At 40.7% G+C, this 16,130-nt stretch overlaps 1 protein-coding gene across 4 annotated transcripts in view; it reads right to left on the bottom strand.

Annotated features, from left to right (window-relative positions):
• SRGAP1 (SLIT-ROBO Rho GTPase activating protein 1) overlaps positions 1 to 16,130 on the bottom strand; it is a 258,624-nt gene that overhangs the window by 78,507 nt on the left and 163,987 nt on the right. For all 4 annotated transcript variants that reach the window (XM_044755489.2, XM_044755491.2, XM_070494908.1 and 1 more), the window contains 2 exons: positions 4,651 to 4,833; positions 4,047 to 4,175 (listed from right to left, as the gene is read on the bottom strand). In XM_044755489.2, coding sequence (XP_044611424.1) covers positions 4,047 to 4,175; positions 4,651 to 4,833 — 312 coding nt within the window. The remainder of the gene's footprint in view (positions 1 to 4,046; positions 4,176 to 4,650; positions 4,834 to 16,130) is intronic.

Here is a 16,130-nt window from a genome sequence, read left to right as displayed (position 1 = left end):
TGCTTTACAGGAAATACAGGGGATAGAGAAATAGGCTAAATGACACCACAAGAAATTTATCAGACAAATCCAGAAGCTGAGATGTTCTGAGGAAATACTCAACAGCTGTCTCTTTAACAAGGGACTGTGCTAGATTAAAAAAAGGCTAAAGGGACACATCACCCAGATGCAAGGGTGATCCTAAATTGAGTCTAGTCTGGACATGCAAGCTGTGAAACATTTTTTGGGGTCACAAATGGGAATATGGTCTGCTTATTAGATGAGATAAAATTTTTCTGAAATGGAAGTATGGACATCAGTGATTGAAAAAAGCAGGTTAAAAAGCTGTATGTAAAATATGATTTCATATTCTCCTTCTGGTCTAAAAATACGTGTGTGGACACAGAAAAAGTCTACATTTTAACAGCGATGATCTTGGGTAATAAGAATGTGATCATTTTATTTTTGCTTGTGGTATTTTCTAGTTTTCTACAACGTATGTGTACTGCTTCTGTTATAATAATAGACTAGTTTTAAAATATAAATTCTATGGGAAATTTATATGACTATTTTTTATGCCAATAGATCCATTTATCACGGGCTATCATAGAAAATTTATTAAAAAAAAAGATACTGACATGAGTAGAAGCCAAAGAAAACTGGAGGTCTATATAAAAAGGTCTCAACTTGCATTCTTTGATTATTTACAATGCTTTGACGTAGTCAAGATAAATTTAGTATCTTCTGTCATTTCACATACAAAATGCTGTGCATTAAAAATGTTGTCTTGACTTTTTCTCACTAGAGGTATAACAGCTCTTCTAATAATTATTAGATAGCCCAGTATGAAAGGTATTTTGCTAAATAAGCTCACAAAGCATAAAGGATTTTAGATGCCCTTGCACAAGAATCAGTTTCTTTTTCACCAGGAAGGGTCAAACTCAATGGTTTTAGGATCACCACTATATATGCGAATTGGATTCCTACAAAATAAGCAGCCGTTTTAGAACATACATATTCACACTCTGATTGCTTTAAAAGTAAGTCAATGAATGTATAATTTTTCACTAAGAGAGTTTCAATTTCAGTTGAATGTGACCACAAACCAATTTCCTATCATTTCTTTTAAAACTCATACTGAAGTTGTATTGTTAGAGAATTCTTCACAATTTAGATTTAAGGTTGATCTTTTAAAAGTCCAACTTCTTTTAAAATTGAAAATTACTTGGCATATTTAACTATCACTTATTCTTATCGGAGTTAATTAGATCTGGAGGTTAAAATGGCTGAGTTTGAAACCTACTACTTATTAGCTGTGTAACATTTGGCAAGTTATCCCAGCCTAGCTAAGCCTTGGTTCTTTTAATCTACAAAACGGCGAAATAGTATTCACCTTCCAAGGTTATGACGGTTAGATGAGATTTTGCTTAGAAACCCGCCTGTCACATGGTAAGAGCTCAATAAATGTCCATGACGATGATGGTGACTCTCATATCCTGACACGCCATTCCTGTCCTATATGGAGGATGCTGCTGGACATCTCCACACTGATGCCCACCAGGTATCTCAATCTTACCAGCTGTAACAGAACCACTGCTCCTCGCTTCTCCCCATGTCCCCATCTCAGTTAAAGGCACCATCATTAATGTCGTTACTCAGGACCTGAACCTGAGTCATTTGTATCCTCCTTTTCACCCACTGTATCAAATTCCTAATTAGCTCTATCTTCAATATATTCTGAATCCAACCACTTCTCACAGGTCTTTCGTTACCACGCCAGTCCAAGCCAGCATCATCTCCAGCCTGGACAATTGCAGAAGACTCTAGATACAGCTTGATGTTTTCCCCTTTGTCCACTCACCCGCCTCAGTCTATTTTCCACCCAGATGCCAGAGTCTTTAAAATATAAACGAGGTGATGTCACTTCCTCGTGTAAAACCCTTGAACGGCTTCCCACCACACTTAGAACAAAATCCAAACCCCTTCCCTCAGCCAAAAGCCCCAAAGTGACTGGGCTTCCAGCTCCCTTCTCTCCCAGCACTTTCCTCCTCCCCCACTCAGCTCCGGCCACACTGGCCTCCTTTGCTAGTCCTCGGGCAGTATGAGCTTGCCAAACACACTTCTGCTCTAGACCTTGAGCCTTGCCAGCCCTTCTGTAGGAGCAATTCCTTCCCCAGGGAGCTACACGGCTCTCCAGCTCAATTCTCTGCTCCGAGATCAGGTTTTTTCAGACCACGCCATCAAAAGCAGCGCCCCCCCATAGCTCTGTTTTATTTTTCTTCGTGGCATTGTTACTACTACAATAAGCAGTAACTTATTGTTAATACTTATATATATAATAAATATATATATAAGATATAAATATACATTATATGTATACTGTGTGTGTGTAAATTCTTGTATGGCCTGTCTCCCAAACTAGCACATAAACCCCATGAAAGTGAGCACTGTTTTACTCATTGCTGGATCCCCATTGTCAAGAACAGCGCTTGGTACACTGCAGGTATTAAAGAAATACTTTTTCAATACCTGAGGACTTTCACTTGTGTTAAATTGGCTTGGGGTTAGCTAAGTATTCCAATCACTACTAAAATAAGCCCTAAACAAAAAAAAGCAAGCAGAGTAGCTACATTAGTTTTTCTATATTCCATGCACTTTGCAGAATTCTTACAGATCTAGGTTTAAAAATAGGTATCATAAAATGCTTCATCTTTATTCAGGAAATCTAGCAGCAATCTAGCAGAAAAACAACCCCTTTTATTTCATCAGAGTGCTAAATGAAAATAAATATATTTTTTAAAAGCTTCTGTATTTGAAACAATTAAGTGATCAGTTACTTGAGTGAAAGACTTGGAACAAATGAAAAGAGAAAAAAGTTTTCCCTGGTTTTATTTATTACTAAATGGTTCTGTATAAAGAAATTATGGTATTATGGGATAAAATTGTTTTTAGATTCAAATAAAAGGAAAAAGTCGCATCAAAATGTTAACGAAGTAAAAAATAATTTTCTCCCCTAACAATTCTTTTGTAAAAGTCCCAAACTGTGGTTCTAAAATGATAGCTAAATACTTGAAATTTAAATTCACCATAAAAATAAAGTTGCTTTAATCTACTGTATGTCTAAATTATGATAGAGACCATGAAAATAATTTTCTAGTATCATAAAACTGTTGAATCCAATGCATACACAGCAGTATATGAGTAAAGTTCCCATAGATAATGAACTCTCTGACCCTCTGTCAGGTTATCTGTGCTTTTCTTACAACATAGCACTTTTTTCTTTTATTTGCAGATATTGGCATTTTAGGACACAGGACTGTGTCTGCTGCATCTCTGCAGTCTCCCACAGTGTTAGCACAAGGACTGGGCTGCTCAGGACACATTTTCTGAACGACAGAATGAATGATGCCAAAGGTTAAAGTTGGAGAATGATAACGGTAATATCTGCATAAATATAACAGTGGATATATACTTGGAGAGTTCTAAATGAGTCCAGTTACTGCTTTTTTATATCATATCCTATGAGAGAAAAGGATAGGGAGTTAGATAAATTTACAAAAGTGGTTTACAGGCACTCTCTTCTGTTTCACAGTATTTATCACAACTGAAATAAGGCCATTATTTGTGTAGTTATTGGCTTGACATCTGTCTTTCCCACTTTAAGTTCCAGAGGATAAGAACTGTATATGGCTTCTCAGAGCCTCAGCATCTCACGACAGCAGGGGCCCAATACATGTATATTGTGTCAATGAATGCAGTAAGGGCTGTGCCACTGTCTACTTGAAAAATGACTGGGTCCCCTTCCCAGCTGAGTTTACCGGGCACTCACAGCTCCACAGGACCTAATAGCTTATTTTTCATTCGTTTTAGGATGCACACTTTTTCACACGCATCTGCCAACATATAGTGTCTTAGTATCATGTATAGTTTAATTGGCAGCACTTCGCCTTCTGACTATTACATAAAATAACATTGTTTTACTAAATGATGGTGTTTTAGAATCAATCAAACCTAGTTATGGCTAATCCCATCTTAATATGGAAAACATAAAAACTTCAAGTACTTACATCAATTAAATCTGAAAGATCATGAATATAATACTTGAAAACTGAGGCATTGGTTGCTTCAAGGGTTAGGAGATATTCATTCCGTGCCTTAATCGATTTTAGCTTATTTTCCGAATACTTTGCTTGTCTCTGGAAATGCAGAAGAGCCAGGCATTGGGAAAGACAACAAAGTCATTTTTAAATAAGACAAAGAAACATACATGAATTTCTATTAATCTAAACAATTTATTCTACATATACCAATGAGCTTCGAAGTCCTTTGAGAAAAGTACATTTCGAATTGGATTTAAATAACAAACTACAATTACCCAGCTACGGGAATAACGACAATGTATTTGGGCTCCAGGCCCATTTGCAATGAAATCTCTTCGTTAATATTAAAGTTCTCTGTGTTGTGTGTTGAATACTTGGCATTCACCACTAAACGATGTCCAGCTGTTATTACGTGATTTTTATGTTTCTTAAACACTTTCCATTCCCGTGGGAGGAAACGCACATCAATTCCCAATAACTTACAACGTGCCTCTATCAGCTCTGTATCAGTCTTCTTGGTGCTGTCACCTCCAGTGAGGAGACAAAGGCCCTGCAACATATTTTTCTTTACCTTTTCTTTCATTTTTTCGATTTTCTTTACAGAGCTCCGCCGCTGATGTCTCTCTTCTAGTCTGATATGGAAGACCGGGTCCCCAGACCTTCCAATTTGCTTTTCTTCTTGTTTCTCAGCCTCTTTCAGCTTGCTCTCTGCACTGATGCTCTCTGCATGGTACATATGGTACGTTTTCATCACCTGTGAAAATGGGACCCAAACTGTTAAAAGATGTCTGTCTGTAACTTGGAGAGTGAATGGAAACCATTATATGACGTCTATGTTAAAAACACCACCTTCCAGCTGGCAGGGGAGAGCCAGATTGGTAGTAAAATAGATGAATTATGGACTATTGCTTCTAAATAAAGCAAACAGAAATATGCAAATTCACCTGCCAGGAAGAGGCACTGAGGGGCAGGCTTTGATGAAAAAATGATTTACAGGGTCTTCTGCGTGCTTTCAGTGCACTTGAAAAGTTCCCTGAAGCTGGAGTGTTTCTCTGAAATCTCCTCTGCATTATTAATTTGCAGAATAAACCATTATTCACGGGTAAATTTGAGCCAACCTTGGAATTATAAAAAACTCCAAGTTAGTACAGCCCTTACTAAAGGAATTTTACTGCATAAAATTTGTCAAAATACAAAATGTAAATATGAAGGTTTATACATAGTTTTAGTCTTAAAAAAATTGTTTTTCTGACCACAAAGTAATACTTTATGGTCAGTATAGGAAACGTGTGATACAAAAAAGAAAATAAACAAAGTAAAAAGCAAGCAGAGATAAGCACTGTTAAGATTCGGGGGGGCCAGCCCAGTGGTGCAGTGGTTAAGTTCATGTGCTCCACTTCAGTGGCCCAGGGTTTGCAGGTTTGGATCCCAGGCGTGGACCTCCACACTGCTCATCAAGCCACGCTGTGGCAGCACCCCACATAAAATAGAGGAAGACTGCCACAGATGTCAGCTCAGGGCCAATCTTCCTCACTAAAAAAAATAAATAAATAAAAGATTTTGGTATACAGCCATCTCGCCTTTTTCCTATGAAAACACACACACACACTCTCTCTCTCTCTTCCCTCCCTTCATTTTAAAATGACACATATCATTTCTCCTTCCAAAAAATGTGGATCATACTATATTTACAATTTTCAATCTATATCCTTTTTTCACTTAACATATCAGAACATTTTCCTATATCACTAAATATTCTTCTGAAACATAATTTTAAGGCAGGGCTGGATAACATTTCTTTACATGACTATGCCATAACCTACTTAACTAAATCCCTATTATCGAACATTTTAGGATATTTCAACGTTTTGCTTTACGAATAAAGCTGTGCTGAAAACCTTGATGTCTATCCTATCTTATTTCTTCTCTTAGAAATGAAACATATAATTTGCATTTTAATAGATTTAGGAAGATATAGAACATAAATTTTGTAATGTATCCTTTCCATGTATATTATAAATTTAATGAATCCTCGATTAAAAATTTTAAGGTTTAAAAATCAAAAACATTTAAGTCATTAAAAAGTTTGGTCATATTATCATTACAGAAATGTTTGTGCACAACTTTGTGTCATATTTCCTATGACATATTTCCGGAAGTAGAATTGCAGAGTTGGAGAATCTGCACATTTTTGAGGCTCTTGAGTCAAAGTGCCCATTTAACACGCTGATAATTTGAAGAAAACCTAACCTATATAGTTACTTCCCAAAGCATTTTAATGATACAGATGTTTAAAAATATTTTCTCAAATGATGAAGTGCATCATTATTTATTTTTATATCTATCACATATTTTCATAAAGTCTCTGTAGTCTTAGATACAGAAGAATAATAGTCACAGATTTTAAGAGATTTTACCTGAAAATCAGAGTTTTCCAATATAATTTCAATCTTCTTTTTTTTTTTTTGAGGAAGATTAGCCCTGAGCTAACATCTGCTGCCAATCCTCCTCTTTTTGCTGAGGAAGACTGGCCCTGAGCTAACATCCATGCCCATCTTCCTCTGCTTTATATGTGGGATGCCTACCACAGCATGCCTTGCCAAGCGGTGCCATGTCCGCACCCGGGATGTCAACCAGCGAACCCTGGGCCGCTGAAGCAGAACGTGCGAACTTAACCGCTGCAACACCAGGTCGGCCCCATCAATCTGCTTTTATATGCAGAGTCAGACATCTGGGCCAATTCTGAAACCTGTTTATTTTGAAAATAATTATATAAGAAAGGACATAGATAAGATGTGATGACTCCAATGTGACTGAAGTATCAAGGACCATCCCAGAACTCAGCACGCAAGTAATGAGTGGAGGCACTTTCTCATATGTTATGTCAAATTCTCATCCATATAAGAGAGATTCCATTTCATTTGTAAATAAGTTATTCAGAGCCAATTTTATAACGAAGGTGTAGTTTACAAGAGATTAATGGAATGTTTTGAAGTTAAGGAACTTGATTTTTTTCATTCCAAAAGATGAGTTTTAAAATAGTTTGGGAACTAAAAGCATCACTGGAACGAATCTATTTAGGTTGAATCCTATGAAATTGCTGGTTTTGTAGGTTATATAAAAAAGGTAGAAAATCAGCACTTTCTTTGGTTCAACTTAACATTCTCAAGATGACTATTTTGAAGAGTAAAGCATGGGGTTAATGAAGAGTCTTTACTTATTTTCATAGAAGCTGATGATGTCTTTCCTTAAAAACGTGAGCTAGCGAGTCCTGTCAAGGCACTGCTGACCAAGAACCAAGTGAGGGCTAGACCACAGGGTCGTCTGTTTTCAGTAATTATCAAACCCGTCCAGGGGAAGTTTGGTTGGCTACTCCAGTTTAAAAGAAAAATAAAATAGCACTCGGAAACAGCTGGGCAGCTGGGGAATGAAAAGGGAGTCACCGTGCAGCTGGGCAAACAGCGAGGTCAATGGAGCTATTACACACCTTGCATTTCTAGGCTTGGCTCTGTTTATATTCCCTGCCGGAAGCAAACCCACATACCATTTGGGTGCTGGTTCCAGTTACATCTTTAAATGAGAGGGTGGAATAAACCAAGCTCTCTCTGTCTCTCATACACACACACACACACACACACTCTCTCTCTCTCACAGAGTCGCTCAGCTGTCTGTATTCTTCTTGCTTATAGACACGAAGGAAGAAATGAGGACACGTGACTCCCATCATCACTGGATGGAAAGGCATCCCAGACAGCCCTGTGAATCTGAGAAATCTCTCTCTTAAATATATCCCGAAGACAAGACCTGAACTCCTGACTCTTGTTTACCGTGGATGCTGAGGACTCACGTAAGCAGGTAATTTGCACACACTGAGCCTGAGGATACTGAGCTGGCTGCCAGCACACGGTTCTCATTAAGCAGCCTGCGTTGAGAGGAAAACATCTGAGTCCGCCCTAACACTGGCAAGAAAAGGGTGTCAGTCTCTCACTATCATGTGGTTCAGCATAAGAGCTGAGGGTTCTCTAACCAGTTCAATGGTAATTTCCAGAACATTTCTTTGTTCGGCTTTCCAATATGACTTAGGGTTTCCATGATTCTCTAAAACGTTAACAGTTACAATGAATGAATTTTAAAAGTCAGGAGGAAAAACACTAAAAGCTTTTTTGAGAACTCTAATTACAGATAATGAAGGCAAGCACAAACTGCATTATTTAAAATGTAAGCTGTTGACAGAAGTTAAATGTGTTTTGTATTTAAAATAACAGACAGTTCTCTCTTTTTCAGAGAAGTCAAAGAAAGCTTTTATTTCTTAAAGGTGCATTCTGAATACATACGGCAAAGAAAATAACAGCTTCTCCGTCAGCTTAATGCAAACACAAGCCTTTGCATGCCAAATGACATACTAGGCACACATCCATTTAAATGTACTCCAATAGCATATTTTCCTATTTGAATTCTTCTCCACTAAAGCCTTATGCATAATTCTCCATTGAACACACTCAATTTATCTTTCTGCTCCATCTTTCCTTAGCTGCAGGACGAATATAGCCAAGCAGAAAGTGGCCACATCATGGAGTTCTTTCTGAGACTGTGAAATCCTATATAAAAACTTTTGCACAGAAGCTGTTAATATTTTTTTCTTACTGACAGACCTATGTATCTGCCACTACTCTTGTACTTTAAATCAAAATAATTAAAATAGCTATAGTAAATTTCAATATTCACTGTCAAGAAAACACTATGTATCTGAAAACCGCCCATGTGTTGCAGAAGATCAATGGATTAAGGCTATAAATTCTACTTTTTGACTTCTGGCTCAGAAGTTAGAAGACTTAGATGGTTCCAGGAATGGATCTACCAGTTACTAGGTGTGGGGAAGTTAACACTTCTGCTCACCTTACAAGGTTGTTGTGGACACCCAATTGTGCATTCCTGTGTCCATGTGTGTGTGTAATTTAAACTTTACTGAGTACTTACTATATTGGTGTGTATATATATGTATACCACTAATATATATGTGTACATATATGTAATATGTATATATTTAGCCAAATAAGTATTACATAATGCTCACTACATGACAGACATTGTTCTAAGCATTTTGCAAAAATAGCATATTCAATCCTTCTAAAAACTCTCATGAGGTAGGTACCTTCATTCTCCCCATTATACAGATGAGAAAAGTGAGGCATGGAGAGGTTAAGCAACTCGCCCAAGGTCACACAGCTGGTAACTGGCAGAGCAATGGTTGGAAGCCTGGCAGCCTGGCTCCAGATTAGGTGTTCTGAACTGCTAGGCCATAACCTTTGGAAAGTGTAAAGCATCATCCAAATGGAAGGCCTCTTGACCTGGAGCATATAGTTACTCTTGGTTATTTTTAGGAATGGAGGCAAAGAAGGAATGAAAGATAATTAGTTATTCATTTGACATTTGCTTGGTGCTTCCCACCAGTAAGGCACTGATAGGTGTAAAAATCAAGGCTTGGTTTTCATCTTCCAAGAGTTTAAATTTTTAGAGATTGAAAAATAGGCCTTGGAGATTCTGATGGGCCCCAGGGAAGGGAGAGGGCATTCAGGCTGGAAGGACAGTATCAGCAAAGGTACAGCGGGGAGGTGGGGCCCACACAGGGGAGGTGCGCATGAGTAGACCAAGATGGCAGAGAAGGGCATCCAGCAAAGTGCCTGAGGAGCGGATGGTTGGGTGACTGAGCTGAAGGGTAAGACTGAAGGAGTGAGCATGTGCCAGCTCAGGAGAGCCTTGAAACCCCAACTCAGAAGTGTAGAATTTATTCAAGAGGGGTTTGTGAATCCACAGTGGTGTAAACAGTATGACAATAATGCATACAGCAGTAACCTGGGAAGGCATGCAGGATGGTGTGGGGTGTGAAGTGACCGCATTTAGCAAGGAAGAAGAGGGAACGGAAAGTAAGAGAGAGAATCCAGGGCCTTTTTTCTGTTCTCACTTTCTCTGACCTTTCTTAAACTTGACACTGCTCCCTCTGCCCTGGAGTTCAAAGCCTCACGGTCTGGTCCCAACACAGGCCCACCAGCACTTAGTCTACTACTCTGAGTCAATCACTTAACACTCCCTCAGAATTTGTACTTTCCTGCCTCTGGGGCCTTCTCCCAAACCAATCCCACTGCCCAGGATGCCCTCCCCAGGTACCTCCTCCTGTTACTATTCTGATTCACCCTCCAAGGCAAGCTCAAATGTCACCTGGTTCCCCAGGCACAGTGACCTTGTTCATCCACCCACCAGGACCTACTACTTGACAGCCCTTCAGACTCTCTGCCATGTGTTACAGATCTCTGTGTTCCCCCCGGTACCATGGGTGGTCCTGTAGGTTCTGCTAGGGCACCAACAGTATCTTAGGCAACTTCAGATCCTTAATATTGCCTTAAATACAGTGGGAGTAAAGTCGGCATTTGGTGAGAAACAAATGAAGGACAGGAATCCATTTTACAGTCAGCTTGTCCATTCATTTAATAAATATTTACTAAATACCCAGAATAAGCCTGGCATTATTCTTCTCCACCCCCAGCATCCATAATAGCATCTCCAATAAATACCTGGGATTGGACTAACGGGACGACAAATAGTTCTAAATAATTTGTGAAATACAATTAGCGTTAGAATTCATGGTCCCTGAAAAAAGAAAGGTGTGGTAGTTGGTGGGGGGGAATGAAAAGCAATGTCAGTGGCAATATTTCCTAATTCCGCATATAGCCTGCTGTTTTATGAAAGCCATCAATCTCTAAAACCTCTTCTGAGAACTAGTTTCTGGATTTCCTTCATCATCAGCGACCTAAGATAAAGATCTCTTTCCTACAATCAATACAGAGAGGGCTCTAATTGTAACTGAGTTTCTGTAAGTGCCAGACTAACACAATCATTGGGGCCGGCCCACAGCCTTGGAAGCGGTTCCTCTTGTTTCCCAGGACACTCTCGGGTTCGTGGGGAAAGCAGGGCGCACGGGGTCACCCTAAGCTGAGCCCCAGGGGCTGTGCTGCAAGGAACCTGGGCCCGCACAGCCTCTGGCCCTCTGTCCAGGTTTTGGCTTCTGCTCAGCCATGCTGTGTCTCTGGGGGCTCATTTTAGACAGGGGTGGGGGCAGGAACTCACTGTAAGACACCCTGAGACCCATAGCATGCCGGCATCTTTCCCCTCACTCTCGAGCCCGCTTGCTCTTCAGCACGCTGAGCCAACCCTGGCGATGAATTTCGCCTGAGGCAGGCGGCCCTGGAGGCGAGCTTCAGAGCTACTGCCTACCAGCCGAGCAAGTTTCCCAACTTTCTTGAGCACAGTTCCTCCGAGGTAAAATTGGGAGGACGCGGCAGAATGCACAGAAGCACTTCACAGGGTGCGAAGTCCTCATTCTTGACAGTTTCTAAGGTCTGATGTAGGAGGCGGCACGTGGGCTTGGGGTGGCGGGCTAGACGAGCTGGCTTCATATCCAGGCTCTAAGCAGAGGTGCAGGCCACTGTCTCCCAAAGGCAAAGGAGCTGGGAGTGCGGCAAGAGCGGACCAGATGGAGGCCCCTCCCGCTGTTTCTCACTGCAAGCAGGGCTAGCCGAAACCCCTTAAAAACTGATATAACGTGCCAGGGAGGGACGCCTAGGAGCTGACTGCAGAGATACCTACATTCCTAAGACACACTGCCTGAATTCACGCTCTGAAAAGGCTTCTAGCCTGTCTACAATGTGCATCTCATAATTAGCACCCTTTTCGATGTACGCTGACAGTCACTGTAAAATTGAGTAGACTTAGCCCAGGTTTCAGAGCAGTGTACACTGATCTGCATTTATTCATCCACCGAACAGCTACTGAGCATCCACGAGCCAGCACTGTGCTCCGCTTTGAGGCCAGAGATGGGACACTCCATCCCCACCCAGCGGGGAAGACAGGAAGGCAGGCTGCTCTTCCCGGAGGACAAGCAGGAGTAGGGGGCACAGCCCGTGGACTTCGCGTGGGCGGAATGGCAGTTAACTGGAGAGGATGCCCAGGCTTCTTTTTAACCAGCTTGGGGAGAAATCGGTGGGGCATATGTTTTATTTATGCAAAGAATGTAAAGACGGGAGAAGCCAACCTCGGCATTGGTGTTACTCAGCCCAAACCTACAACGGAGCTGTCAGGCCCCGCCCCCTCCGCCAGCTCCCACTTCAGGCCTGTGAGTGACGCTTGTCAGTGTTTTTTATTCTCGTTTGTGGCATGGGGGCTGGAAAGGCTGCTGATCCCTGAGTAATGAGAGGTCAGTAGGATGTCCGGATGACGAGCATTCACAACCCACCTCCTCTCCCCACGCTCTCAGTGCTCTCCATAAGTCAATGAAAACACAGTTTACAAACCTTACTTATATTTGCAAAGTAACACTTACAGGAGAACTCTCTTTGAGAGGTAGTATACTGGTGGTTAAGAGCTCAGATTCACAGGACAGACTGCTTGGGTTCAAATCCTATCTCTGCACTTATTCGCTGTGTGATCTTGGACAAGTATCTTAACCTTTCTGTGCCTCAATTTCCTCACTGTAAAATCAGCATAACAATATTGCTCACTGCATAGGGTATAGGATTAAATGTGTCAACATACGTAAAGAGCACAGAAAAAAGAGCCTGACATATAATGAGTGCACAGCAAATGTAGCTACTGATATTTGAAAAAGACTGCCATAAAATAATTCATTTTCATAATAGGTAATGATTTCTCCATGATTGGAAAGATTATCATTTCTAACAGAGGTAAAGGGAAGCATTAGTGATATTTCCATTTATGTATATGTTCAGAACTTTAGCAAAGCCTTTAGAATGAGCAAATAGATGAAGATGAACAATTAAATAGCATGAGATTCTGTCCTTATAGCTTGTTTATCAAAGAAAACTTGAGGTGGGGCCGGCCTGGTGGCGCAGCGGTTAAGTTCGCATGTTCCGCTTCTCGGCGGCCCGGGGTTCGCTGGTTCGGATCCCGGGTGCGGACATGGCACTGCTTGGCAGCCATGCTGTGGTAGGCGTCCCACGTATAAACTAGAGGAAGATGGGCACGGATGTTAGCTCAGAGCTAGGCTTCCTCAGCAAAAAGAGGAGGACTGGCAGTAGTTAGCTGAGGGCTAATCTTCCTCCAAAAAAAAAAACAAAAAAAAAACAAAGAAAACTTGAGGTATGTTGTGGTTCCATTGAAATGAAATTAGTATGACAGTCTGAATTTATCATCAAATTATATTTATAATCCAAACAAATGCTTAGAACAAAAAGCATTGTGTGGGACTCTGGACTCTGCTGGCTAGAGACCACCAACCAACCAAACAACAGGGCAACAGAGATGCAGAGAAGAAAGAAAACAAAGGGAAAAACAGAGAACACACATGCAAAGGAGGAAATACAGTTAATGAAAATCACTGAAATAATTATAGTCTGTTGGGTGTAGGGTTAAAGATTTTGTTTCAGGAGTAATTGTACAGAGCAGCATTTTAATGGAAAGGGCTTAGGTCCACGAAAGGCAATAAACCTGGGTTTTGGTCCTATTTTGCTGCAAAATAACTTTGTGACCTCAGCCTTTCTGACCCTCAGCATGAGCCTCATCTATTACAATCACATCACGAGGTCTCCCTACAGGACCAAAATTAGGGGGATGATCAAATCCAACTATATTCCTCAAACACCTTCCAAAGTGTGGAATGAAAGAAAAAGTACAGACTACAGGCCTGATCATAGAAGGAGAAACTGGTTGTGTAACTAGGTGGCTTCTGTCCAGGAGGGTTTTAATATATCCCTCCAGAAGGAGAATACTTGATGAAGCTCAGAGGAAGCAATGAGGGATGGCATTTACCAGTCTATACGAAAACAGACGCCACAGTGTCATCTGTGTTTTTGTTTTCTGCCAGAGATTCACTATTCTCTTCTCTATCTTCAAGAGCCAGTGTTAGGGGAAGGAGCACTAATGTCCTAGACATCCAGGGGTGTGAGCTCTCCATCTGCCACGCCCTCTCTGTCTGCCACGCCCCCACTGTGTGACCTCGGGGCAAGGCTTTATTTAACTCACCAGCCCACAGCTTTCTCATCTATAAAGGAGGCGGTTGGATCATGCGATCTCAGTGAACTTTTCCAAACTCTGAAATTCTATGAGTCCATGATATCAGATATTAAGCTAGCAACAACTAAATACCATAAGAATTTATTGTTTGGGGAAATATAGACAGTCATGCATTGATTAACGATGGGGATAAGCTCTGAGAAATGCGTCCTTAGGCAACTTCGTCGTTGTGTAAACATCATAGAGTGCACTTACACAAACCTAGATGGTATAACTACACAGCTGGGCTCTCTAGTACTAATCTTGTGGGACCACCAAGGTATATGTAGTTCATCGTTGACTGAGACGTTATGTGGCACATGACTGTATGTATGTAATATACTTCTCAGTGGCTAAAGGGGGTCACTTTTTCAGGGTCAAGGTAGACGGCACATACATCTTAACCAAAAGGAAAAACCAGTGTAACAACAAATTATACTAATTATCTCCTGCCTCTGTTGACTTGAGGCAGCAGGTAAGTACATCATGCTATGCGGAGGAGGTAAGATTCCTCCTAGAAGTCTCCATGGGCTCTGAGGCCATAACTCATCTGCTTCGTTGCACAGAAAACACCTAGAAACGAACAATGCCCGTATAGTCTCTCTAACACACTGTTGTATTGATGAACCTTACACTGGGATATCTATCACTCTAGTGACTTTAATTAGTTCCTAAAGTGATCACTGCTCAATCATCAGGTGCTCATTAAGGAGGAAAACCCAGGAAGGATTTGGTAGGTGCAGGGCTGACACACTTACCGATTTGCTGAATGCTTTTATTTTTGACTTACATGTAAGGCATTTGACTGTTACATTAAAGCAGAGCATTAGTCATCTTTTTCAAAATGCTAAGCAGAACAATAATTTTTAAATGGCAATATAAATTACAATTAGTTTCACAAGATTTTGCTACTTTAATAAAAATATTTAATGAAAAATGACTAATTTACCCTAAGGAGGATAAATTGTTTTATGCCTTATTAAAAGAAAATGTTTCTATCTATAACAAGAGTAACCTGTATTTATTAATCTTAATCTGTGCCAGCCTTAGTTCCAGCAGTCACGAGAGGCAGTTTCTAATTTACGTCTGAGTCACAGAGGGGTTATTGGTTTCATTTATCTCTAACAAACTCTCGATGGACATTCATATTTAGCAAAAATTCCTCAAGGCCCCTTACGACATACCACAAATAGGCCTTGTCCTATTTGATTCCATCACATCCTATTACTAGAAATCCAATTTTATTTATTCTTTATTGATTGATCCTAGTTCACTAGTTCATAAGAGTAATTTTTCATGAGAACAATTAACGCTTTGGTGTAATATCTGCCCACTTCACAATTATCAGAAATTTCTCATATGAAACAAACGTCATTTTATCCAGGGAATTCTAATTTTGCAAAAGATGTTTTCCTTTCTTCTTTCTTAAGTACTTCATCTGTAGTGGGGTAAAGAAAGAGTGCTGAAGGCAGAGGATTTTAAGGAAGTCCAGCTTAATGCTCCCTTTATTTTTACATTAATGATTAGCAGATACTCTGGCAATACTCAAGTGCACAGAGTTCCTTCCACGGGCAATGTGGTTTCACGCATCTGTACTTTCCTTCACATACTAAACCTTTCCACCCTTCCTTTATCACTAAAACAGGTGTCAGCTTCTCCAGGAAGCCCCAGAGTGCCTCTGCGCTCACACAGAGCCGAGCAGACCTCCACCTAAGGCGCCGAGTGCCCACCGCCATTCGTGGAAGTATCTCACTAGCCTAACTCAGTGCCGGCCGGGCTGGGTGTCTGTCACTGATGTACTGCCAGGACCCATGTATTGGTTGAAAGGCCCCTCCCAACCATTACCTGGATGCAACAGAGATGATCCTATAACAATATTAGAGCGGAGGCAACAATGCTTTTAGTGCTTTCCATTTAACTGACTCAGAGACAGGGAACAGATTCTGAGATTTGGGACAAATGCTGAATAACTGCATTCCATAAATCTCA

Source organism: Equus asinus, chromosome 22, assembly GCF_041296235.1.
Source record: "Equus asinus isolate D_3611 breed Donkey chromosome 22, EquAss-T2T_v2, whole genome shotgun sequence".
In the NCBI taxonomy this organism is placed as follows: domain Eukaryota; kingdom Metazoa; phylum Chordata; class Mammalia; order Perissodactyla; family Equidae; genus Equus; species Equus asinus.
Note: the sequence above shows the minus strand (reverse complement) of the source record. Positions and strands in the feature narration are given on the sequence as shown.